The sequence below is a fragment of the Grampus griseus genome, assembly GCF_964374135.1.
Source record: "Grampus griseus genome assembly, chromosome: 13".
Classification (NCBI taxonomy): Eukaryota; Metazoa; Chordata; class Mammalia; order Artiodactyla; family Delphinidae; genus Grampus; species Grampus griseus.
This window is the reverse complement of record NC_139007.1, coordinates 41,075,841-41,103,766: the sequence shown is the minus strand read 5'-3', so window position 1 is coordinate 41,103,766 and position 27,926 is coordinate 41,075,841. Positions and strand designations below refer to the sequence as shown.

The following is a 27,926-nucleotide window of genomic DNA, read 5'->3' as shown; positions in this document are numbered from 1 at the left end:
TTACTCTAGGAGATGGATCCAAAAAAATTTTGCTGCAATTTATGTCAAAGACTGTGCTATGTTTTCCTCTAGGAGTTTTATAGTATTCAGTCTCACATTCAGGTCTTTGATCCATTTTGAGTTTATTTTTGTAAATGGTGTAGAGAATGTTCTAATTTCATTCTTTTGCATGTAGCTGTCCAGTTTTCCCAGCACCACTTGTTGAAGAGACTGCCTTTTTCTCTGTTGTATATTCTTTTTTTTTTTTTTTTTTGCGGTACGCGGGCCTCTCACTGTTGTGGCCTCTCCCGTTGTGGAGCACAGGCTCCAGACGCGCAGGCTCAGCGGCCATGGCTCATGGGCCCAGCTGCTCCACGGCATGTGGGTTCTTCCCAGACCGAGGCACGAACCTGTGTCCCTTGCATCAGCCGGCGGACTCTCAACCACTGCGCCACCAGGGAAGTCTTCTGTTGTATATTCTTGCCTCCTGTGTTGTAGATTAATTGACCTTAAGTGCATGAGTGTATTTCTGGACTTTCTGTCCAGTACCATTGATCTGTGTGTGTGTTTTTGTGCCAGTACCATACTGTTTTGATTACTGTAGTTTTGTAGTGTACTCTGAAGTAAGGGAGCCTGATTCCTCCAGCTCTGTTCTTCCTTCTCAAGATTGTTTGGCTATTTGGGGTCCTTTGTGTTTCCGTACAAATTTTAAAGTTTTTTGTTCCAGTTCTGTGAAAAATGTTATTGGTAATTTGGTAGGGATTGTATTGAATCTGTAGATTGTTTTGGGTAGTATGGTCATTTTTAACAACATTGATTCTGTCAATCCAAGAACACAGTGTATTTTTCCAGCTGTTTGTGTCATCTTCAGTTTCTTTCATCAGCATCATATTTTTTGGAGTACAGGTCTTTTGCCTCCTTAGGTAGGTTTATTCCTAGGTATTTTATTCTTTTTGCTGTGCTGGTAAATGGGGTTGTTTCTTTAATTTCTCTTTCTGATCTTTTTTTAAAAATATATAAATTTATTTATTTAATTTATTTATTTTTGGGTCTTTGTTGCTGTGAGTGGGCTTTCTCTAGTTGTGGCAAGCGGGGGCTACTCTTTGTTGCAGTGCGCAGACTTCTTATCGCGGTGGCTTCTCTTGTTGTGCGGCGCAGACTGTAGGCATGCGGGCTTCAGTAGTTGTGGCTCACGGGCTCCAGAGCACAAGCTCAGTAGTTGTGGTGCATGGGCTTAGTTGCTCTGCAGCATGTGGGATCTTCCCAGACCAGGGATCAAACCCGTGTCCCTTGCATTGTCAGGCAGATTCTTAACCACTGTGCCCCCAGGCAAGTCCTCTCTATCTGATCTTTCATTGTAAGCGTATAGAAATGCAACAGATTTCTGGTGTTAATTTTGTATCCTGCAACTTTACCAAATTCATTGTTGACCTCTAGTAGTTTTTTGGTGGCGTCTTTTGGATTTTCTATGTATAGCATCGTGTCATCTGCAAACAGTGACAGTTTTACTTCTTTTCCAATTTGAATCCCTTTTTTTCTTTTTCTTCTCTGATTGCTGTGCTGGGACTTCCAAAACTATGTTGAATAAAAGTGGCAAGAGTGAGTATCCTTGTCTTGTTCCTGATCTTAGAGGAAATGCTTTCAGCTTTTAACCATTTAGTATGATGTTAGGTATGGGTTTGTTATATATGGCCTTTATTTTGTTGAGGTGTGTTCCGTCTATGCCAACTTTCTGGAGAGTTTTTATCATAAATGGATGTTGAATTTTATCAGAAGCTTTTTCTGCATCTATTGAGATGATCATATTTTTTGATCATGATCATGATTTTTATTCTTCAGTTGGTTAATGTGGTGTATTACATTGATTGATTTGCATATATTGAAAAATCCTTGCATCCCTGCGGTAAATCCCACTTGATCGTGGTGTATGGTATTTAATGTATTGTTGGAGTCAGCTTGCAAGTGTTTTATTGAGGATTTTTGCACCTATGTTCATCAGTAATATTGGCCTATAATTTTCTTTTTATGTGATATCTTTGTCTGGTTTTTGTATCAGGATGATGGTGGCCTCATAGAATGAGTGTGAAAGCATTCCTTCCTCTGCAGTTTTTTGGAGTAGTTTCAGAAGGGTGGGTGTTCACTCTTCTCTAAATATTAGGTAGAATTCACCAGTGAAGCCATCTGGTCCTGGACTTTTGTTTCTTGAGAGTTTTTAAATTACTGACTCAATTTCAATACTGGTAATTGGTCTGCCCATATTTTCTATTTCCATTTCTTTTTTTAAAAAAATATTTATTTATTTATTTAGCTGCGTCAGGTCTTAGTTGCGGCATGTGGGATCTAATTCCATGACCAGGGATTGAACCTGGGCCCCCTGTGTTGGGAGTGTGGAGTCCCAGCCACTGGACCACCAGGGAAGTCTTTCCATTTCTTTTAAGTTGTCCATTTTATTGGCGAGTAGTTTCTTGTAGTAGTCTCTTATGATCCTTTGTATTTCTGTGGTGTCAGTTGTATCTTCTCCTTTTTCATTTCTGATTTTATTGATTTGGGCCCTCTCCCTTTTTCTCTTGATGAATCTGGCTGAAGGTTTATCGCTTTTGTTTATCTTTTCAAAGAACCAGCTTCTTAGTTTCATTGATCTTTTCTATTGTTTTTTTAGTCTCTATTTCCTTTATTTCTGCTCTGATCCTTATGATTTCTTTCCCTCTACTAACTTTGTGTTTTGTTTGTTCTTCTTTCTCTACTTAATTTAGGTGTAAGATTAGGTTGTTTATTTGAGATTTTTCTTGTTTCCTGGGGTAAGCTTGTATGGTTATCGTTATAAACTTCTATCTTAGAACTGCTTTTGCTGCATCCCATAAGTTTTGGATTGTAGTATTTGCATTTGACTTTAGATATTTTTAGATTCCCTTTTTGACTTATTCAGTGATTCATTAGTTGTTTAGTAGCATATTTTTTAGCCTCTGTATGTTTGTGGTTTTTGCAGTTTTTTTCTTGTAGTTGATTTCTAACCTCATAGTGTTGTGGTTGGGAAAGATGCTGGATATGATTTCAGTTTTCTCAGATTTACCAAGGCTTGCTTTGTGGTCCATTATGTGATATATCCTTGAAAATGTTCTATGTGGACTTGAGAAGAATGTGTGTTCTGTTGCTTTTGGATGGAGTGCCCTATATATATCAGTTAAGTGCATCTGGTCTAGTATGTCATTTAAGGCCTGTGTTTGCTTACTGGTTTTCTGTCTGGATGATCTGTCCATTGATGAAAGTGAGGTGTTAAAGTCCCCCACTATTATTCTGTTCCTGTCAATTTCTCCTTTTATGCCTGTTAACATTTGCTTTATATTTTGAGGTGCTCCTATGTTGGGTGCATATATATTTGTAATTGTTGTATCTTCTTGGATTGATCCTTTGATCATTATGTAGTGTCCTTCTTTGTCTCTTATAACATCTTTATTTTAAAGTCTATTTTGTCTGATGTAAGTATTGCGACTCTGGCTTTCCTTTGATTTCCATTTGTGTGGAATACCTCTTTCCATACCCTCACTTTCAGTCTGTATGTGTCTCTGGATCTGAAGTGAGTCTCCTGTAGGCATCATATATACAGGTCCTGTTTTTGTATCCATTCAGCCAGTCTGTGTCTTTTGGTTAGAGCATTTAGTCCGCTTTCATTTAAGGTATTCACTGATATATATGTTCTTATTGCCATTTTGTTAATTGTTTTGGATTTGTTTTTGTAGGTCTTTTTTTCCCCTTTCTTTTGTTCTCTTGTGATTTGATGACTGTCTTCAGTGTTACGTTTGGATTCCTTTTTCTTTTTTGTGTGTATATTATAGTTTTTTTGTTTTGTGGTTACCATGAGGTTTTTGTATAGCAGTCTGTATACATACATGCTTATTTTGAGTTGCTGATCTCTTAATTTCAAATGCATTTTAGATACACTCTGTATTTGTACTCTCCTCCTGTCATGATTACTATTTTTGATATTATATTTTACATGTAATTGTTTTATGTATACCTTAACTGCTTATTGTGGATACAACTGATTTTACTACTTTTGTCTTTTAACCTCCCTACTAGCTTTGTGTGTGGATGATTTCCTATCTTTGTTGTATGTTTGCTTTTACCAGTGAGCTTTTCCATTTTGTCATTTTCTTTTTTCCAGTTGTAGCCTTTTCTGCCTAGAGAAGTTCCTTTAGCATTTGTTGTAAAGTTGGTTTGGTGGTGCTGAATTCTTCTGGCTTTTGTTTGTCTATAAAGCTTTTGATTTCTCCGTCAAATCAAAGAACTTTGCTGGGTAGAGTATTCTTGGGTGTAGGTTTTTCTCTTTCATCACTTTTAAGTATATTGTGCCACTTCCTTCTGGCCTGCAGAGTTTCTGCTGAAAAATCAGCTGATAGCCTTATGGGAGTACCCTTGTATGTTATTTGTTGCTTTTCCCTTGTTGTTTTTAATATTTTATCTTGAATTTTTGTCAGTTTGATTACTGTGTGTCTCAGTGTGTTCCTCCTTGGGTTAATCCTGTTCTCTTCAAATATTCTCTCATGCTCTTGCTCTCTGTCTTCTCCTTCTGGACCCGTATAATGCAAAAATTAGCACTCTTGATGTTGTCCTAGAGGTCTCTTAAACTGTCCTCATGTCTTTTTTTTTTTTTTTCTTTTTTCTGTTCAGCAGCAGTGATTTCCAGTACTTTGTCTTCCAGTTCAGTGATCCATTTTTCTTCCTCATTTAGTCCACTGTTGATTCCTTCTTGTGTTTTTTTCTTTTCAGTTATTATATTCTTCAATTCTGTTTGATTGCTCTTTATATTTTCTAATTCTTTTTTAAAAACTTCTAATTTCTCATTATCTGCATCCATTCTTCTCCTGAGTTTTTTGATCATCTTTATGATCATTACTCTGAACTCTTCCTCAGGTAGACTGCCTATCTCCACATCACTTAGTTCTTCTTCTGGGGTTTTATGTTTTTCCTTCATGTGAAACATATTCCTCTGTCTTCTCATTTTGTCTAAATTGCTATTTGTATTTTTATGTATGTGGTAGGTTAGTTACGTTTCTCAACCTTGGAGAAGTGGCCCATTGTAGGAGATGTTGTATGCATCCCAGCAGTGCACTCCCCTCTCATCACTCAAGGGCCCAGGTCCAGGTGGTCCCAGGATAGTGTCTAGTCTGCATTTGCAGACTTGGTCTTGCTTGAAGTTTTCTTGCTTCTGGTGTCTGCCTCCCGGTGTGTGAGGCTGGTCTGGAGGCTTGTACAGGCTTCCTGTTGGGAGGGGCCAGTGCCTGCCCACTGGTGGTTGGAGCTCGGTCTTGACCCTCTGGTGGGCAGGGCTGTGTTTAGCGGCTCGTCTAGAGGTGGCTGTGGGCTCAGGAAGTCCTTATGCAGCCTGTCTGCTGATGGATGGGGCTATGTCCCCACCCAGTTTGTTGTTCAGCCTGAGGCGTCCCAGCACTGGAACCTAAAGGCTATTGGGTGGGCCTAGGTCTTGGTGCCAAGATGTCAACCTCCAGGAGAGTTCACACAGATGAATGCGCCCCGATATGTCTGCCACCAGTGCCTGTGTCCCAGGGTGAGACACAGCTACCCCCTGCTTCCCCAGGAGACCCTCTCAGACCAGCAGGTAGGTCTGGCCCAGGCTCCTATCAAATTACTGTTTTTGCTCTTGGTCCCAGTGTGTGTGAGATTTTGTGTGCACTGTTTAAGACTGAAGTCTCTGTTTCCCCCAATCCTGCAGAGTCTCTGCAATCAAGCCCTGCTGGCCTTCAAAACCAAATGCTCTGGTGGCTCCTGTTTCCAATGCCAGACCTCTAGGCTGGGGGAGCTGACATGGGGCTCAAACCTCTCTAATATAATTATTCTCCAGTTTGTGGGTCCCCCACCCAAGCGGTATGGGACTTGATTATACTGCAAGTCTGCCCCTCATACGCAACTCACTGTGGTTCCTTCTTTATGTCTTTAGTTGTAGAAGATCTTTTCTGGTGCGTTCCTGTCTTTTTCATCAATGATTGTTCTGCAGTTAGTTATGATTTTGGTATGCTCGTGAGAGGCGGTGAGCTTAGTGTCCTTCTACTCTGCCATCTTGGCCACTCTCCTCGGCAGTGTGTTTTTCTAAATCAGTTTCTTGTGAGCTTGATTGATTTGAGTCTGCCCCTGAGCTGTATGCTCTGTGTGTGGAAAAAAATTGGGCCTCTGAGCTTAAAACACTGAGTGTGCCTCTACTTCAAACTTCTGTAGGCAGTACTAAAACTTCTAAAGTCTGTTTTTGAAAGATGAATGAGATTAATCTATATATCATGTTTAAACACATATGTATTACATATATACATATATAGTATTATAAGTATATATGTAATGTAGCTCTAGTTTCTCAACATTACCTAATATAAAAAAATAAATTTTCTGATACCATCTCCTGTTATCTGAGTTTATATCAGAACCCTCTCTTCTATATTTTCACAGTATGCTCCTACAAAGAATTCCATTTTTATTCTGTGAGTAGGAAATTCCAAACCTGTGAAATATTATTTCATACTTCCTTCCTAGTTTCACATACTGAGTTCCCTTTGCTGTCACAGTGTTAAATCGGTCAACGACTTAGCTCCTTGACCTTTGAAGACCTAATTTTACCTGAGCCAGACAGAATCAATGTTCTATTTCCTGATAGATTTGACCCTCAACAGTGTCATAAAAATTCCTTTTGCTGATATTTCCTAATCTGTTAAAAAAAAAAGGGGGGGGGGTTGAAAGGCATACAATTTCTTGTAGCTATTCTATAAATATTTTTGTCAATTTTTTTCTGTATAAACTTTATAAATCTTTTTATGAAATATCCTGTTCAGAAATTCCTCAACCACAACAACATCTTTTGGAGCATAAGCAATCCTAAATGATAATAGACAGTGGTATAAAATGGCTTTATTCTTGTGTCTCTGGTTCTTATTTCTGTAATGACACCACTTTGCCTTCAACTTCTGGAAGTTTGTAACTTCAGTGTCATATTTAATTTGCTCTCCTTTACACCTCTATTAGTTGTTAAGCCTATCTAGTTTAAGCCTTCATTATTATTTATCTGGAATACTATGAAATCACTTTTTAACTGGTCTGCTTGCTTCTAGTTCTGCTCCCCTATAATAGGGGTGATACTTACGATTATTAAACACTTTGTGGGCACTTAGAGAAGCAGAGAATATCAAGACCCTTCATGAGTTCAAGTCGTGCTCTACTGCCTTTATATCCATTTTAAATATGGTTACTTAGAGAAATGTAATAATCATATTGAATCTTAATTTCAGCCAGATATTTAACAAAGTCTTACATAGCATCCTTGTGGATAAGGAGTATACGTGGTAATAGTGACTGATTAGGTAGGTTCACAGAGAACTTGCATGATTTTGCATTCAAAAACCACTTAAATGCTGCTGTGTGCCAAGTTTCATGCTAGATTGAATTCAGATTGTCAGAAACATTGGAGATTGGTAATTCATTGAATGACAAAATATAGATTCGAAAATATCTTGAAACTAAAAAGATGATGCCTAATAAAGTGTAGAGTCATAGGTTTTATGTTCAGTCAGTCAGCTTCACAAATATAGACTAGATAGACCTACGATTCATTCTGGGCTTAACAATTTCTGTGGGAAGGTCATAAGTTTTACTTTATTAAGAGCACAATAAATCTGTAGTGTTGTATGGTTGCCAAAACAGTGAATTTGATTATTGTCTACCAGCTGTACCTGGGGTAACATTTATTATTCTGACAGATTTTGGATTTTGTTAGTAAAATAATTATAGTATTTATTGATGTATTTAAATCTTGCTATAATAAATAGGATTGCTTCTTCTGTATTTTAGCTAAATTTGTTGACTGTTTGATATTTTTATTTGATCATGTGGCATTTCATGATGCATTTTTCTTCCATTTGTTTTTTTCTTCATTGTTCTTTCATTGTTTTGTTTTGATATTGTTCATTTGATTTTTACCTTCAACCTATTATTAGCATTTCTTCTATAGTTTCTTAGATTATACCTGGTTTAGCTATTTATACTTCCATGCCCATATTAAGTAGATACACATTCAAATATGTAACATTTTTATAAAATCACCATCTCCTTTTTCCCAGTGGTGCCAACATGTTTAAAATAATAGGCCTGGTTTATCCCATGATTAATTAATGCTTGTGTGTTCATTGACTGGACCAATTCTGTGAAAACCAACCCCAGGTTAACCTTGGAAAAACAATCCTGAACATTTTATAAATGTATATTAAAGAGAGATTGAATAATAGAAGTATATTGTCTAGAAGAGGAGTCATTTAATTCTATTGATACTTGTATATTGAATATTATATTCCTCCTGAGTACCATATTTTAAGAATACTGAAAAAGGAAAGGAAAGGGAAAGAAGAGGAAGAAAACTAGAAGGATTTGTTAACACTGTCACTTTTAAAGAACAGGAGAAAGAATAGATAATGTTTGGTCTAATTAAAGAGGAACTATGGAACAAATGATAATGCCTTCAGATATTTTAAAGGTTATCATGTGGAACATGGCATAGACCTTGCTACATATGGCTACATAGCACAAAGGCAGGAATGAAAGATTTTTGTGTAATATAGGAAGAAAATTACTAACAATTAGAGCCATTGATAACAGAAAAGATTACCCTGTGAAACAGCAAGCCCTTTATACTGAGAATATAAAAGTGGAGATTGTAGGGTCTGTTAAAAATAAGATTTTTGCATTGCTTAGAAAGCTAGACTAGATGACCTCTAATAACTCTTTCATCTCTTAAGAGTGATTTTAGGACAACTTGTGATTTGGGGAAGGCTTAATGGAAAAACTGTTCCATGTATAATAAAGCAATATTTTCAAATTTTCAAGACAAGTGAAAGAAAAAATTAGGTATGGATAGAAAGTAAGTTTGCCCATCCAGATAGAAGGGAAAGTATCAAGCTAGGATCCAGTGAAAAATTTAAATCAATATGACATGAAACTTAAGGAGAGTATCCATCTGGGTTTCACAGTCCATCTGCATTCCTCAGCAGCCCTACTTTATAGCCACTGCTGGGATTGACTCAACACCTGTACTGCTTCCTATCCTGTCTCTGATCCCTTTTATTTGCTCTTTCAGCCCTGACCTGAATACCCCCTTGCCTATCTTTTTGTTTATTTTTTCCAATTAATAATGTAGTGATTGTGTATTTATAGACTTCTTAAAATATGCTAGGATGCCACCTTTTTAGAAATTACCAGGTTCTCACCCAAGCTGTTATGTGTATATCTAATGATAAGCTGAGGGGGAGACTATAAGGAAGAACATAATTAGATATGATAATCCAGGATATTGTGGAGCTATGAATACAGGAATGATGGTGTCTTCTAGCTCACATGAAATGGATTATACAGTCTACTTACAATAACTTTTGGTAGGGCATGATACCAAAGCAAAGTAAATCTGCTTTTCTTTTTTAAGTTATTTTCAGATCCTGTTTATTCAGTTTTACTATTATAGGATCAAATTAGGCAAATTGAGTCTGACATGCTTTTTTCTAAGGCTCATACTCACTGGTGAATCTTAATATTCTCTAGATCACTGTGCAGAAATACCCATAGAAGCTCAACGGAAGAAGATGATTCATCTTCAGAAGAAGAAATGGAATGGAGTAATAACAGTTTGCTTCTAGCCAATCTTTCTATACCTCAGTTAGATGGAACTGCAGATGAAAATAGTGGTAAGTAAAGTAGTCTACTGTATTTCATTATTTAGGGGCAGAAAATATATTTGATTTTGAAAAATATAATCACACTCTCTACATAGTTGGCTAAGTGAGGCTATGACAATACTGTTAGATTTTGTCCTTCTGCAGGACGATTTCTTTTGAGAGAATGTAGATATATGATTTTTTCTCATTTCTAAGAGTATAGCGTTTATTAATCACTGATTTAGAGCTTTATAAACTTTAATCAGTTTATCGTCATAACATTTAAGTAGCATAGGAAACTATAAGAAATATGCTCAGCTTATTTGAAGTGATAATGCAAAGACATGTTACTTTATGGAAAATTTTGAAGGTGACAGTATTTTTCCCCTTATTCTCCCAAAAGGCATGAATATTGATATCATCTATTTCTGATCAAAGAAATATGTGTTTAAAATAATGACTACTAATCAAATGTAACTGACTCTTGATTTTTTAGATTATGGTATTATCCTAATGATAGGAATGACCTTTTTGTTGAGATAACTGTTTTAAACATACGAATTTAATTTCATATAATTTCTTTTCATGGTGATAGTATCATGGTATGGGAAAATATTTAAAAAATTAAAAGGGTGGAAGTGAAGTAAATTCTTTTTTCCCCCATTTCAGACAATCCACTGAACAATGAAAATTCTAGAACCCACTCTTCTGTGATTGCAACAAGCAAGCTATCAGTAAAACCTTCCATCTTTCACAAAGATGCTGCTACATTAGAACCCCCATCTTCCGCTAAGATTACCTTTCAGTGTAAACACACAAGTGCCCTTTCTTCCCATGTTTTGAACAAGGAAGATTTAATTGAAGACCTTTCACAGCCAAACAACCTAGAGAAAAGTCTAGATCATTCAGTTGCTTCTTTTGCAAATGAAAGCACTTACTCTATGAAATACCCTGGGTCTTTAAGCAGTACTGTCCATTCAGAAAACTCTCATAAAGAGAGTAGTAAGAAAGATGTCCTCCCAGTATCTTCCTGTGAAAGTAGTAGTTTTGATTATGAAGAAGATATTCCATCTGTCACAAGACAAGTACCAAGTAGAAAGTATACAAACATTAGAAAAATTGATAAGGATGCCCCTTTTATACATATGAACCGTCACACTAACGAAAATACATTGGGCAAAAATTCTTTCAACTTTTCTGACTTAAATCATTCAAAAAGTAAATTATCCTCTGAAGGAAATGAAAAAGGAAACAGTACAGCTCTAAATAGTTTATTCCCTTCGTCACTGACTGAAAATTGTGAATTGCTATCATGCTCAGGGGAGAATAGAACTATGGTGCATTCTCTTGATAGCATTGCTGATGAAAGTGGACTAAATAAACTTAAAATTAGATATGAAGAATTTCAAGAACATAAACCAGAAAAACCAAGCCTCAGCCAGCAAGCAGCACATTATATGTTTTTTCCCAGTGTTGTTCTTTCTAATTGTCTCAGTAGGCCACAAAAACTCTCTCCTGTCACATATAAACTACATCCTAGCAATAAACAGTCCCGGTTAAAAATGAATAAAAAGAAGCTTGTAGGTCATCGAGAGAATTCTGCCGGAACTACTGAGACTGGATCCTCAAAAGATAATTGTATACAAAATAATCCTTGTAATAGTAATTCTGAGAAGGATAACGTATTGGCCAGTGATTTAATTAAGGCCAGCCGTGGAGCTTTTGAAAATAAAACATCTACAGACAGTTTTGTAGACTGTCACTTTGGAGAAGGAGCCTTAGAAACTGAGCAGTCCTTTGGATTGTATGGAAATAAATACACACTTAGAGCCAAACGCAAGGTAAATTATGAGAATGAAGATAGTGAGTCAAGTTTTATAACACACAACTCAAAAATTAGCCTACCTCATCCCATGGAAATTGGTGAAAGTTTAGATGGAACTCTCAAATCTCGAAAACGCAGAAAAATGTCTAAAAAGCTGCCCCCTGTCATCATAAAGTATATTATCATTAATAGATTTAGAGGGAGGAAAAATATGCTTGTAAAGCTAGGAAAAATAGACTCTAAAGAAAAACAAGTAATATTAACAGAAGAAAAAATGGAACTGTATAAAAAGCTTGCACCTTTGAAGGATTTTTGGCCAAAAGTTCCTGACTCCCCTGCAACCAAATATCCTATTTATCCACTAACACCAAAGAAAAGTCACAGAAGAAAATCAAAACATAAGTCTGCTAAGAAAAAAACTGGTAAGCAACAAAGGACAAACAGTGAAAATATTAAAAGAACTTTGTCTTTCAGGAAAAAACGGTCACATGCTATTCTTTCTCCTCCCTCACCATCTTATAATGCTGAAACCGAAGACTGTGACTTAAATTATAGTGATGTTATGTCTAAACTAGGTTTTCTTTCTGAGAGAAGCACAAGTCCCATAAACTCTTCTCCACCTCGCTGCTGGTCTCCCACAGATCCAAGAGCTGAAGAAATTATGGCTGCTGCCAATAAAGAAGCAATGCTTTTTAAGGGTCCTAATGCATATAATAGCAAGACTGTTAATTCCCGTATAGGAAAAAATAGTCGAGCAAGAACGCAGGTTAAGAAATCAAAAACAAAGCTTGTTAATCCCTCTGTAGTTACTAAGAAAAGGAACAAACGAAATCAGACAAATAAACTAGTAGATGATGGAAAAAAGAAACCAAAAGCAAAACAGAAACAAAAAGTAAATGAGAAAACTACACCAAGAAAGCACATAACACTAAAAGATGAAAAACTAAAATCTCAAGCTGGTGCTGAAGTTAAGTTTGTGCTGAAACATCAGAATGTGTCTGAGGCCTCAAATAGTTCTGGAGGCTCTCAACTACTTTTTAAACAGAAAGATGTGTCACTAATGGGCTCTGCTATAGATCATCCTCTTTCTGCTCCTCTCCCCACTGGAATTCATGCACAACAGAATTTATCTGGCTGCTTTTCTTCTTTCCTAGAAAGCAAGAAGCCTGTAGATTTGCAAACATTCCCCAGTCCACAAGATGATTTGCATTCATCAGTTGTTTGTAGTTCTTTGGGACCTGGAATCTCAAAAATTAATGTTCAGCGGTCTCATAATCAAAATGCTATGTTTACTCTAAAAGAATCAACCTTGATTCAAAAAAATATATTTGACCTTTCAAACCATTTGTCTCAGGTAGCACAGAATACACAGATGTCTTCTGGTATCATGTCTCCAAAGATAGAAGAGAATGCAAATGTACAAAAAAACTATTTGTCATCTCTTGGAAAGTTAAACGACTATCGTAATTCCGTAGAATCAAAGCCAGACCAGACGTATGCCCCTAATTTTTTGCATTGCAAAGACAGTCAGCAGCAGATTGTGTGCATGGCAGAACAGTCAAAGCACAGTGAAATTTGTTCTCCAGGTAAAGCAGCTTCAGAGGAAAGTCAGATGCCTAATAATTGCTTTGTAACTTCCTTGAGAAGCCCAATCAAACAAATAACATGGGAGCAAAAACAAAGGGGCTTTATTTTAGATATGTCAAATTTTAAACCTGAAAGGGTAAAGCAAAGGTCATTGTCAGAAGCAATTTCACAAACCAAAGCACTTTCTCAGTGTAGAAATCGAAATATGTCAACACCTTCAACGTTTGGTGAAGGACAGTCTGGACTGGCAGTTCTAAAAGAATTGTTACAGAAAAGACAGCAGAAAGCACAGAATGCAAATAGTATGCAAGACCCATTATCTAATAAACAGCAACCAAACAAAAATATCTCTCATTCCCTTGAGCATAACAAATCAATTAAACGAACACGATCAGTAACATCTCCAAGAAAACCTCGAACTCCCAGAAGTACAAAACCTAAAGAAAAAATTCCCAAACTTCTTAAAGTAGACTCTCTAAATTTACCAGCCTCTGGCCAGTTGGATAACTCCCTATCGGATGATAGTCCTATCTTTTTTTCAGATCCAGGATTTGAAAGTTGTTATTCCCTTGAAGACAGCTTGTCTCCTGAACATAATTATAATTTTGATATTAATACAATAGGTCAAACTGGATTTTGTAGCTTTTATTCTGGAAGTCAGTTTGTCCCAGCAGATCAGAATTTGCCTCAAAAGTTCCTGAGTGATGCAGTTCAGGATCTTTTCCCAGGACAAACTGTAGAAAAAACTGAATTTTTAAGTCATGATAACCAGAAGTGTGATGAAGACAAACATCATGCCTCAGACTCAACCTCATGGATTAGATCTGGTACTCTAAGTCCTGAATTATTTGAGAAATCATCCATAGATAGCAATGAGAATCATCGCCACAATCAGTGGAAAAATACCTTTCATCCTCTAACTCGGCCTAATTCAATAATGGAGTCTTTCTGTGTCCAGCAGTCAGAGGATTGTCTAAATGAAAAATCTAGATTGAATAGGAGTTCAGTAAGCAAAGAAGTGTTTCTTAGCCTCTCACAGCCAGGCAATTCAGACTGGATTCAAAGTCATACCAGAAAAGAAATGGGACAGTCTCTTGATGCAGTCAATACCTCTTTTACTACAATACTATCTTCCCCTGATGGTGAACTTGTAGATGCAGCCTCTGAAGATTTGGAATTGTATGTTTCAAGAAACAATGATATGTTGACACCAACTCCTGATAGTTCACCAAGGTCTACCAGCTCTCCCTCACAATCTAAAAATGGCAGTTTCACCCCTCGAACTGCTCACATTTTGAAACCACTTATGTCCCCACCAAGCAGGGAAGAAATTATGGCAACTTTGTTGGATCATGACCTTTCAGAAACTATTTACCAGGAACCATTTTGCAGTAATCCTTCTGATGTACCAGAAAAGCCCAGGTAATCAGAATTATTTTTTCCCCTTGGGTTGCTCTGAATAATTATAATGTATGTAACAACATTTGGTACCTGACTGCTACTTTTTTGGCTGTGATATTGTATTTGTAAGTATATCATTGTGAAAACAATTTACAATTATGGACATATTAAGAAAATTCACTAACTAGCTGGACAGTTGCACCTAGAGAAATTTATTTAAGTTGATCAGTGTTGGTCTTGGATCTACTATTATTTTGCACTGCGTCAACATTAAGGATTAGAGGCTCACTATGACATGATGCCAAATTAAGAAGGATGTCATAATACTTAATACTTATAAAAGTATAATTATCATTTTAAAGATGGTATTTATTTCTAAAATGGTAAACTTTCATAATTTAAAAACTTCATTTTTAAAAAGTGTTTGAAAATAAGCATGCATATGTTTTAAATACTGCTATGATATATCTCTAAATGAAGATTATTTTAAGTTGTTTCTATTACATACCACTCTCTTTTCATGTTGCCAACATCTTCAATCATATTGTTACTATTGTTAGTTTGTATAGTTATTAGGAGTGCAATATGGATTTTGGTTCCCCTTATCTCTTCTTTCAAGAATCTTTTCAGAGAAGTGGTAAACAGAGAGACAGATGCACACACACACACACACACACACACACACACACACACACACACACACACACACACGGCCAATAGCAAAATCTGAAGGAATCACAGCACTGGCCTATTTGTAAACCAGTAGTTAAGTAGGTATCCTGTCCTGCCTGCTTCATCAAGATATAGAACATATCTGATAAGAGCTCAGTTGGGGAACATGGCTTAATCCAGGAAGTTTTAAGTGATGGCTTTTGGTCCTGCCCCCGTTTCTTTGATCCCTTTTCCTAATCAGTTGCAGAGAGAGGCAGTTCATTTCAGACATCCAGTCAGAAGCAGAGAAGAATGGCTAGGACTGCTGAGGCAGACCCTGCTTAGTCTAAATGATGGAAAGAGATATGAAGTGCTAACTAAGGCAAGAGGCCACCCTGCATGTATGCACTGACCTTGAGCACCACCATGCTCCTGACCCTAGTGAAAGCGACAGTGAGTGCTGGGCTTTTTACCCGAAGATTGGCAGTAATTTCTGCAGGAGTCCATTTAAGAAAGGGGTGAGAAAAAGTCATCAGAAATATAGAGTAGAAGAAGTTCCCTCCTCTGAGGACTTGAAGTAAAGGGCAGAAAATACCTCCCCCTACCTTACCCCCATACTTCCTAAAACATAGTTTTGCTGTTCTGTTTTGCCCAGTACCCACATGTGGCCTTTTAACATGAATGGAACTCTTTCTTTTTATTTCACTGCCAGAATATATGAATATATAATCCTTAGACATTAGTTTCCATTATTTTGGAGGCTTTGACTTTACCAGTAGTGATTATGGTATATTTTTTCATTGATCTATATTTTCTTCTCAGCCTTACACATCTTTTTAATTCCCAGTTAATTTATCATGTGCTAGTCATTTACTCTGTGTTGCTATTAGTTGTTGTCCAACTTTGACACTTGTTCTGCAGCTGAAATAAAAGGAGGATAGTCATGATATTTGAAAAACAATCTTTTTTTAAATTAAAAACTGTGTATTCACTGTAGAAAATTTAGGAAGTATAAAAGAAGAAATGAAAATTACACCATTTCTCTACCTAGTAACAGCCACTATTAATATTTTAATGTGTTTTCTTACTTTTTTAAAGTATAGCTTTTATTTTGTTTTATGAAATGTTCTTACTGTAGTCACAATATTGCATTGAAATTGATTCACTTACCATTATAATGTAAACATTTTCTAAATTTGAGTCTGTTGAAGCATCATTTTAATGGCTGCATAATACTCTATCATGTGATTATTACTGGACAGAAAGGTTGCTCTCTGTTTTGCTACTATACATAATTATGTGATTAGTATGTTCTTCATAAAGCATTTCTTCTATTTTGGAATTTTTACTTACAGCTCTTGAAGTAGGATTACTGAAAAATTTAAGGCTCTTCATATATATTAATTACAACATGAGCTGTAGCAATTAGCATGCTGCTGACAGTATTCAAGAAAGCTGAACCTACCACACCTCAGCAATTTTTGCTATTTTTTACTTCATTATGATCTCTGTATTATTAATATTAGAATTGGGTATAGTCACATGACATGTGTACTCATTTCCTTCAATAGCAATAATCCTGCTTCTAATTTTTCATAAAGCTGCAAGGTGGGTGTTGGGAAGGTGTTAGATCCTGATTATGGAGTTAAATAGTAGGGGCCAAAATCTTTCCATATAAAGGGGAAAAGGAAATGTAACTCTGGTGCTGCTCCTTCAGCTTCAGTCAGAAAACAAGAATTCAGTTCATTGAGTTTTATCTAGAGAATGACCTGGTCATTTGGGAAATCATGCCCTATGAGAAGTAACTGAAGAAACTAAGAACTATCTTCATATCCATGAAAGAGATACCATGAAGAAGAAAAAGTAGAGTTATTTTATGTTGCTGCAGAAGGCAGAAATAGTACCAATGGATATGTTAGAGAAGGAGAGAGGTTTAGCTTAATATTTATAATAACTATTGGAAACTAAACCATGTTACCTTTTAATTAGTGATTCCTCACATACACATACATTAGTAGCACTTAAATTATGTGGGCTCTGCCAACTCCTAAGTTCTTATGTTAGTATTAAACCTTGTCATGTAAAGGGAAGAAAGAATTATGGTAGTTTACCTCAACTGTATATAATTTTTTGTAATATTTAAGGGAATTTGATAGGGTACAAAGATTTGTTTGAACTGACTGGCTTTGCTGAACTACTATGTACAGAGAGTAGAGAATGTAGAAAGAGGCTATAGATAAAATCCAGGGATATAGTCTCAGATGGTAAACTCTTCCATTGTTTTTATCCTAATGTGGTGACAGTGGAAAATTATTTAAGATCAGTAGAGGAAAGGAATCTGATGAGCTTGTACCATCTCCTTGAAGAAAAGAAGGCTTCATTGGACACTTCAGACAAAAACAAATACCTTCTTTCCCCGGTATTGATGATACCTTCCGAAGGAAGTTAATTTAGTAGTCATATACCTGTGAGGAAAAGCATATTGAGATTAAAGATAGAGTGTACCTGCATAAAATGTGTGTGTTGGAGGGGATGGGTAGGGTGTGGAAAGGGAAGAAAGGTGGCATTTTTAAGACTCCAAAAGGAACTTTTAAAAATATCTAGGTTAAGGAGCTAAATATTTTGGTAATTGCTCTTTGAGGCAAAACAGTTGTTCTAAAATATATTGTTTATAGGGAGATCGGTGGACGGCTTCTCATGGTAGAAACACGACTTCCAAATGATCTGGCTGAGTTTGAGGGAGACTTTTCCTTGGAAGGACTTCGTCTGTGGAAAACAGCATTCTCAGCAATGACTCAAAATCCAAGACCTGGGTCACCCCCTCACAATGGCCAACCAATTGTCAATAAAGGGTCAAGTAATAGCCATAAAATGGTTGAAGATAAAAAAATTGTGATTATGCCTTGCAAATGTGCCCCAAGTCGACAACTGGTTCAAGTATGGCTTCAAGCCAAAGAAGAATATGAACGTTCCAAGAAACTGTCTAAAAAGGAGCTAACTGGAGTTGTAAAATCTGATGACAACTTCAGCTCCTCAGTTAATCCAGATGACAAACCTGTAGTGCCTCCAAAAATGGATACAACTGCACACGTACTCCCCACTACAGCACATACCAAGGAAGATGTTGATAATTCTCAGATTGCTTTACAAGCACCAACCACAGAATGCAGTCGAACTGCAAGTGAAAGTCAGACGCTGCCACCAGTTGCTTCTGCAGATGATGCTGAGAAAGAAGAGGATGATGATGATGACTATTGTGTTGGTTATAGCTCCCCTGATTCTCCAGTGATTCCCCCTTGGCAAGAAGCAACATCACCAGATTCCAAAACATTAAATGGAGGTGACAGACCCTCATCACTAGTAGAGGACCTACATTCTCTGACTATTGAGAACTTCTTAAAGCCTGTAAAAGATGGTATACAGAAAAGCCCCTGCAGTGAGCCTCAGGAACCTCTAGTGGTATCCCCAATTAATGTTAGGACAAGAACTGGGATATGTGAATCACTTTGCCTTCATAGTACACCAATCATACAGAGAAAACTTGTGGAAAGGCTTCCTGAGGCAACTGGCCTTAGCCCTTTGTCAACAGGTAAGTTTTACAAGTAACAGAAAGCCTCCATAAAGCTTTTCAATAGACTATGTAATGAAAATCAGATATTTTTAAATGAAATTTTAGCTCAGCTAATGAGAGATTATTGTTATTTTATCATGTCTTGGAAAGACATCATCACCTGGAAACTTTTTTTTTTTTCTGCTGTGAAATATACTTACATCTACTTCCATCCTGTCTTCTTGCCTTCTCGGTAAAATATAGGAGCCCTCTCAGAAACCTTACCTTCTTCTCAACTTGATTTTTCCCATTGGCTTTGGTATATACCCAAATCTCTCCCACCCTTTGAAATAGAAAAAAAAACAAACACCTGCCTTGACCTTACAGCTGCCGGCTTCTGGTCTTTTTTCTCTGCTTCTCTCCTTTAAAGCCAAATTTCTTAAAAGATTTCTCCAATTTGACAACTCTATTTCTTTACCTTCTACTCATTTCTCAACCCACTCCAAACTGGATTGTGCCCCCATCATCCCGCCAGTATGGCTCTTGTAAAGATTCTTTATAACCTTCAGGTAGCTAAAGCTAATGGATGTTTTTCAGTCTTCCTATCACATGCCCTCTAAGCAGCCATTGTCTTGCTGACCACACCTTCCTTCTTTGAGCTTCCTCTCCCCTTAGCTTTTCCCCTGCTCCTCTGTTTCTTCCTACTTGCTTTCCTTTGAAGCTTATCTCACATTCTCAGTTATTATCTGAATATTGGAGTTTATTAAGGCTTAGCCTTAAGCTTTCTCTCTCTATGTTCTTTCCCTGTATGACCTAATTCCTGCCCACAGGATTACTATAGATAACACAAATTTAAATTTCCAGTTCAGAACCCTCTTTTAAGCTCCAGAACACTATATCCAGCTGCCTTTGGCATTTCTACTTGAATGCTCAAAGCCACCACAAGGTCAGTATTTTTTTAACTTAATTTGTGATCTCACTGCATTCATTCACCACCAACCACATAGCACACTTTATGCACACACATACATGCCCGCACATTGAAAACCATTGGTCCTCTTTCATTTTTCCTTATTTCAATGAATAGTACCACCATTTCTCTGTCACTGAGTTACACAGGTCAGAAACAAGGGATTTATTTATAATACTCACCTGATTGCCTCACTGCCCATCCTGTGGTTTCCACACTTCTTTGTTTCCTAAATTACCCAGATCTCTCTACCTCTGTCTCTGCCACTACGAAGCCCTCGTCTCTCACCTGGGCTTCTACCCTAGCTTTCTTATTCACCCTTAACCAGTCTCTAGGTTTTTTTGCTCAGTAATCAGGGAAAATCCACACCCTGTTCCTAGTTAATTCCTACTCTTTCTTATGATTTTAGCTCAAAAAAGCCTTCCTAATCTCCCTGGCTAAAAATTACCAATTATATTCCCCTTTGTTGTACTTACCCCAGTTATAATTTTATTTTTCTGTGTGTATTGATATTTGATGAATGTCTGATTTCCTCTCTAGACCCCACAAGGGTAGATACTGTCTTTTCCTCCTCATCATAAATACTTGATAAATCAGTGAATAAATGGATTAAGTGATTCCCTAGGATAATAACTTAGGTATAAAAATCAATACCATTTAACATTTAAAATCTAAATGTTATTATTTAATACAAATTTTAAAAGTTAGTGTGGGGAACCCAGGTTTGAATTAGTTTCATTTTTAAATTATGAGGTCTTTGTGAGGAATTTATAGGACAGTACTCATGAACGGTACCTAAGAGTTTGGAAAAACAACAAGAAAACAAACAAAAAAACCCCACAGAAGCAGGCAATTTTGATATGCATGTTAAATATAAAATTTCTTTCTACAGAACCCAAAACCCAGAAATTGAGTCATAAGAAAGGAAGTAACACTGATGCTTTTAGAAGAGTACTCTTAACACAAGCAAAGGTAACTATGCTAAACATATTTAAAGATCAGTGGATAAGATCCATTCTTATTCCTAGATTTCAGTTAGATAATTGATAACTTTGTGTCTCAATTTTTTAATTTATTATATTTTTGCATCATTTTATGTACATATCTTTGAGACAACAAGAAATTGCCTAATTTTTTTAAAGTTTTTTTTGTTGTTGGGATCTAAAAGATTCTTATATGTAAATACAAATATTACAGAGAAAGTGAATATGATAGCCAAAATGTGGATTATGAGGATACAAATACATTAACTGATTACTGGCAAAATCAGAACAATCCAATGACAGCAGAGCTCAAGTAAGTGATTTTTGATCCCACCAAAAATATATCCTTTTTCTTGGTTTATTACTTTTTTCTCAAATATAACATTATTGATTTTTCAGTTCATTTTACTAAGTAGCAAAGGAAAGCAACATTATTTACTACTGAAACTCTGAAAAATCATAAATGTCTTTATTCAAATACTAAAAATTGTGGTAATACTTAACCTAGAAATATATGGTTATGTGAAAAAAGTATACATTAGACATGTATCCTTAGAAATATATGATAGTGATCACTTCTCTATTGGTCACTTCTCATAAATATCATTAACTACATAAAATATATTTTAGTATTTTTATTTTGAGATTACAAATGCTTTTTAAAACTTTCATTTTTAAATCAGTATTATTGAATTACAAGTCATATATATTAAAAACAAGTACGAGTGTATTGTGAACATAAATCAACACTTTGGGGAAAATCGTTAATGGATGTGGAAATCAGAAAAAAATATTTTTTTAAAAAATAGATTCTATTCTTTCTAACCCCTTGAAAATTATTTATGCTTTAGTTTATCTTTCAGATACATGTTGTATTAGGGTAAAATAAAAACCCACAATTTCAAATCTTCTTTAAACTTTAGCCAAACTAGTTGCAAATACATTGCTTGCTTGCTTGCTTGCTTGTCATACTTCCAAGAAAGGTCAAGATAAATGTCCTTGTGGTAAAATGTCAACTCTCTGCAACACTATTATTTTCAATATTTTGGGTTTGTAAACTCAAAAATCAATTTATGGTTGGCTTACAGATTATATCAGATATTTCTACATATATATAGTTCTAGTATCTTGAATTACTAGCCTGAAAAAAAATGCTAATAAAATACTTAAGTTTCTTCTTGGATCTAAAGAGATGATGCTAGTTTATCGTGTATTACTAAATACATAAAGTATGTTGTCTAAGCAGAAATAAGTAATCAAAAAGAAAGGAAATAATTGCTCATTTATCTTTTTCTGGCTCTGTGTTTTTTTTAATAGAATCAATGTGCAGCAGTAAATACTCCAAAGAAAGACACTTCCCAGATTGATGGACCATCTTTAAACAATACTTATGGTTTCAAAGTCAGCATACAAAACTTACAGGAGGCAAAAGCTTTACATGAGGTAAAACGGTAACAGTAAGGACACATGCACTTTAACTCTTACGTTTTATTCTATGGTACAAGTATAGAAATTTTTTACTGACAGAGGAATACATTGAATTCTATACCTGTTAATCTTTATTTCGTTCTTATTATCCTTTCTATTTTATATATTTATATAAAACAGAGAAACTTTAAAACTAGTCATCAGTTACTGAGACTGCTTTGTGGTTTCACGATTTTCACAAAGCTTATACCTGAAATTTTAAAAGAAGCTAAAATTAGAAAAGGTTTTTTAGCTATTGGAAACTCTGTATGTTACTCTGGGATTATATTATATCCCATCCCAAATGTGATGTCTACTTGTGTTTTCTATTTGGTTGGCTCAGTGGATTAGTGCTTGCTACATTTGTTCACATAATCTTTATAAACCAGTTACCTTCACAGCACAGACTGTATGCAAAGACTCGGAAGTTATCTTGTAAAAATGTACATTCTCACTGGAGAATATGTATGAATGGTTCACTGTAAATTTATGTGTATTAAAGAAAACACAACAGTAACATATGTGACTGGCAATGAGGTGAAAATTAGAATATATTTTAGTTGTTTATACCTGTCCTACCTGTCCTGTCAGTATGGTAGCCACTAGCTATGTGGCTATTGAGAATTTTAAATTTGGCTTATACATCTAGGAATGGAATTTTAAATTTCGTTTAATTTTAACTAATTTGTTTCCATTAAAAATTTTGCAACCTCATTGAGATGTGCTATAAATGTAAAATGCATACTGCTTTCAAAGACTTAATAGGAAAATAGAATATAAAGTACCTTATCAGTAATTTTTTATATTGATTACATGTTGAAAGGGTAGTTTTTGATGTATTGGATTAAATGAAAATATTTTTAAATTAATTTAACCTATTTTTACCATTTTTTAATGTGACAACTAGAAAATTTTAAATTATGTATGTGACTTTCATGATATTTCTTTTGGTCAGTGCTGGTTTATACAGTTGTTTTATGTTTTTGCCCTTGTAGCAGAGAATTTGATTCTTTTGTTGGTTTTTTGGTCTCAAGTCAGTTCTGTCTTCTAAAAATTGGATGAATAGACTAAGAGGAAACTTTAAATATTGTCCTCATTTTTACCCTAAATTTGAACTAAGAATTGTACTTTTGAGAATTAGATTGGAACATAGTCTAATTCCCTAATTGTTTATTTGTACATTTTTTCATTCAACAGCATTCATTTAGTTCCTGTTTTATACCTGGCCTTGTACTCTCCCCTGAAGCCCAGATAAATTAAGTAACAAACTCAGGAATATTTATCTTATCAAGTACACACCTGAAATTCGAAATTTAAAATACTTTGTTAAAAAATATTTATTAAAGCAAATTTGATACACCTTAACAAAAAGACTTGTTACATTTGATTTTTCTGTTATTATTTGAAAAAAATATTTTTCTTCCAGTACTGTTATTTTATTCTACGTAAACCTGTTTCAGAATCCTGGGCCTTCTTGAAGTTAAAATCACTTCGGGGGTCCAGCAGGTTGCTCATAGCTTCCCATCACATGCTTCCTTCATCTCAAGGCACACTCCAAATAGCCACCTGGTGGTCAAATAGGGATTGAACCAAAAAAATATCTACTATACTCTATTCCGTTTTCTACAAAATTGTGCTCACAGCATTTTTTCCTGTTTCCCATTACCCTGGGCTAATCTCTCTCTCTCTTCTGCATATAAATACTCAATTCAGAAGAGAAAATTTGCAATTGTTGCCCTTTCTTTTTTTTTTCAACGTCTTTATTGGAGTATAATTGCTTTACAATGTTGTGTTAGTTTCTGTTGTATAAAAAAGTGAATCAGCTATATGCATATGTATATCCCCATATCCCCTCCCTCTTGCGTCTCCCTCCCACTCTCTTTATCCCACCCCTCTAGGTGGTTGCAAAGCAGAGCTAATCTCCCTGTGCTATGCAACTGCTTCCCACTAGCTATCTTTTACATTTCATAGTGTATAGATGTCTTAGTTACTCTCTCACTTTGCCCCAGCTTACTTCCCCCTCCTTGTGTCCTGAAGTCCATTCTCTACATCTGTGTCTTGATTCTTGTCCTGCCCCTAGGTTCTTCAGAACCATTTTTTAAAAAAATTCCATATATATGTGTTAGCATACGGTATTTGTCTTTCTCTTTCTGACTTACTTCACTCTGTGTGACAGACTCTGGGTCCATCTACCTCATTACAAATAACTCAGTTTTGTTTCTTTTTATGGCTGAGTAATATTCCATTGTATATATGTGCCACATCTTCTTTATCCATTCATCTGTCAATGGACACTTAGGTTGCTTCCATGTCCTGGCTGTTGTAAATAGTGCTGCAGTGAACATTGTGGTACATGACTCTTTTTGAATTATGGTTTTCTCAGGGTATATGCCCAATAGTGGGATTGCTGGGTCATATGGTAGTTCTATTTTTAGGTTTTCTTTTAGTTGTTTTTTTTTGCGGTACACAGGCCTCTCACTGTTGTGGCCTCTCCCGTTGCGGAGCACAGGCTCCGGACGTGCAGGCTCAGCGGCCATGGCTCACGGGCCCAGCCACTCCGCAGCATGTGGGATCTTCCCGGACTGGGGCACAAACCCATGTCCCCTGCATCGGCAGGTGGACCCTCAACCACTGTACCACCAGGGAAGCCCTATTTTTAGTTTTTTCAGGAACCTCCATACTGTTCTCCATAGTGGTTGTATCAATTTACATTCCCACCAACAGTGCAAGAGGGTTCCCTTTTCTCCACACCCTGTCCAGCATTTATTGTTTGTAGAATTTTTGATGATGGCCATTCTGACCTGTGTGTGGTGATACCTCACTGTAGTTTTGATTTGCATTTCTCTAATGATTAGTGATATTGAGCATCTTTTCATGTGTTTGTTGGCAATCTGTATATCTTCTTTGGAGAAATGTCTATTTAGGTCTTCTGCCCATTTTTGGATTGGGTTGTTTGTTTCTTTGATATTGAGCTACATAAGCTGCTTGTATGCTTTGGAGATTAATCCTTTGTCAGTTGCTTCGTTTGCAAATATTTTCTCCCATTCTGAGGGTTGTCTTTTTTATGGTTTCCTTTGCTATGCAAAAGCTTTTAGTTTCATTAGGTCCCATTTGTTTATTTTTATTTCCATTTCTCTAGGAGGTGGGTCAAAAAGGATCTTGCTGTGATTTATGTCATAGAGTGTTATGCCTGTTTTCCTCTAAGAGTTTTATAGTATCCTCTAAGAGTTTTATAGTATCTGGCCTTACATTTAGGTCTTTAATCCATTTTGAGTTTATTTTTGTATATAGTGTTAGGAAGTGTTCTAATTTCATTCTTTTACATGTAGCTGTCCAGTTTTCCCAGCAGCACTTATTGAAGAGGATGTCTTTTCTCCATTGTATACTCTTGCCTCCTTTATCAAAGATAAGGTGATCATATGTGTGTGGGTTTATCTCTGGGCTTGCTATCCTGTCCCATTGATCTATATTTCTGTTTTTGTTCCAGTACCATACTGTCTTGATTACTGTAGCTTTGTAGTATAGTCTGAAGTCCAGGAGCCTGATTTCTCCAGGTCCATTTTTCTTTCTCAAGATTGCTTTGGCTATTTGGGGTCTTTTGTGTTTCCATACAAATTGTGCAATTTTTTGTTCTAGTTCTGTGAAAAATGCCAGTGGTAGTTTGATAGGGATTGCATTGAATCTGTAGATTGCTTTGGGTAGTAGAGTCATTTTCACAATGTTGATTCTTCCAATCCAGGAACACAGTATATCTCTCCATCTGTTTGTATCATCTTTAATTTCTCTCATCATTGTCTTATAGTTTTCTGCATACAGGTCTTTTGTCTCCTTAGGTAAGTTTATTCCTAGGTATTTTTTTCTTTTTGTTGCAATGGTAAATGGGAGTGTTTCCTTAATTTCTCTTTCAGATTTTTCATCATTAGTGTATAGGAATGCAAGAGATTTCTGTGCATTAATTTTGTATCCCGCTATTCTACCAAATTCATTGATTAGCTTTAGTAGTTTTCTGGTAGCATCTTTAGGATTCTCTATGTGTAGTATCATGTCATCTGCAAACAGTGACAGTTTTACTTCTTCTTTTCCAATTTGTATTCCTTTTATTTCTTTTTCTTCTCTGATTGCCCTGGCTACAACTTCCAAAACTATGTTGAATAATAGTCATGAGAGTGAGCAACCTTGCCTTGTTCCTGATCTTAGAGGAAATGGTTTCAGTTTTTCACCATTGAGAACGATGTTGGCTGTGGGTTTGTCATATATGGTCTTTATTATGTTGCAGTAGGTTCCCTCTATGCCTACTTTCTGGAGAGTTTTTATCATAAACGGGTGTTGAATTTTGTCAGAAGCTTTTTCTGCATTGATTGAGATGGCCATATGGTTTTTCTCCTTCAGTTTGTTAATATGGTGTATCACATTGATTGATTTGCATATATTAAAGAATCCTTCATTCCTGGGATAAACCCCATTGATCATGGTGTATGATCCTTTTAATGTGCTGTTGGATTCTGTTTGCTAGTATTTTGTTGAGGATTTTTGCATCTTTGTTCATCAGAGATATTGTTGGCCTGTAGTTTTATTTTTCTGTGACATCTTTGTCTAGTTTTGGTATCAGGTTGATGGTGGCCTCGTAGAATGAGCCTGGGAATGTTCCTCCCTCTGCTATATTTTGGAAGGGTTTGAGAAGGATGGGTGTTAGCTCTTCTCTAAATGTTTGAGAGAATTTGCCTGTGAAGGTATCTGGTCCTGGCCTTTTGTTTGTTGGAAGATTTTTAATCACAGTTTCAATTTCAGTGCTTGTCATTTGTTAATATTTTCTATTTCTTCCCGGTTCAGTCTTGGAAGGTTGTGCTTTTCTACGAATTTGTCCATTTCTTCCAGGTTGTCCATTTTATTGGCCTATAGTTTCTTGTAGAAGTCTCTCATGATCCTTTGTACTTCTGCAGTGTAATTTGTTACCTCTCCTTTTTCATTTCTAATTCTATTGATCTGAGTCTTCTCGCTTTTTTTCTGGATGAGTCTGGCTAATGGTTTATCAACTTTGTTTATCTTCTCAAAGAACCAGCTTTTAGTTTTATTGATCTTTGCTGTTGTTTCCTTCATTTCTTTTTCATTTATTTCTTATTTCTGATCTGATCTTTATGATTTCTTTCCTTCTGCTAACTTTGGAGTTTTTTTGTTCTTCTTTCCCTAATTCCTCTAGGTGTAAGTTTAGATTGTTTATTTGAGATTTTTCTTGTTTCTTGAGGTAGCATTGTATGCTATAAACTTCCCTCTTAGAACTGCTTTTACTTCATCCCATAGGTTTTGGTTCGTTGTGCTTTCATTGTCATTTGTTTCTAGGTATTTTTTGATTTCTTCAGTGATCTCTTGGTTAATTAGTAGTGTATTGTTTAGCCTCCATGTGTTTGTATTTTTTTACAGTTTTTTTCCTGTAACTGATATCTAGTCTCATAGCGTTGTGGTCAGAAAAGATACTTGATACAATTTCAGTTTTCTTAAATTTACCTAGGCTTGATTTGTGACCCAAGATATGGTCTATCCTGGAGAATGTTCAATGAGCGCTTGATAAGAAAGTGTATTCTGTTGTTTTTGGTTGGAATGTCCTATAAATATCAGTTAAGTCCATCTTAATGTGTCATTTAAAACTTGTGTTTCCTTATTCATTTTCATTTTGGATGATCTGTCCGTTGGTGAAAGTGGGGTGTTAAAGTCCCCTACTATTTCGGTGTTACTGTCGATTTCCCCTTTTATGGCTGTTAGCATTGCCGTATGTACTGAGGTGCTCCTATGTTGGGTGCATAAATATTTACAATTGTTA

General features: G+C 35.9%; 1 protein-coding gene across 2 annotated transcripts in view; it reads left to right on the top strand.

The window, feature by feature from the left end:
- Nucleotides 1-27,926, top strand: part of REV3L (REV3 like, DNA directed polymerase zeta catalytic subunit) — a 186,488-nt gene that overhangs the window by 93,962 nt on the left and 64,600 nt on the right. For both annotated transcript variants that reach the window (XM_082669081.1, XM_082669080.1), the window contains exons 12-16: nt 9,565-9,707; nt 10,347-14,511; nt 17,817-18,730; nt 20,554-20,633; nt 21,962-22,087. In XM_082669081.1, coding sequence (XP_082525207.1) covers nt 9,565-9,707; nt 10,347-14,511; nt 17,817-18,730; nt 20,554-20,633; nt 21,962-22,087 — 5,428 coding nt within the window. The remainder of the gene's footprint in view (nt 1-9,564; nt 9,708-10,346; nt 14,512-17,816; nt 18,731-20,553; nt 20,634-21,961; nt 22,088-27,926) is intronic.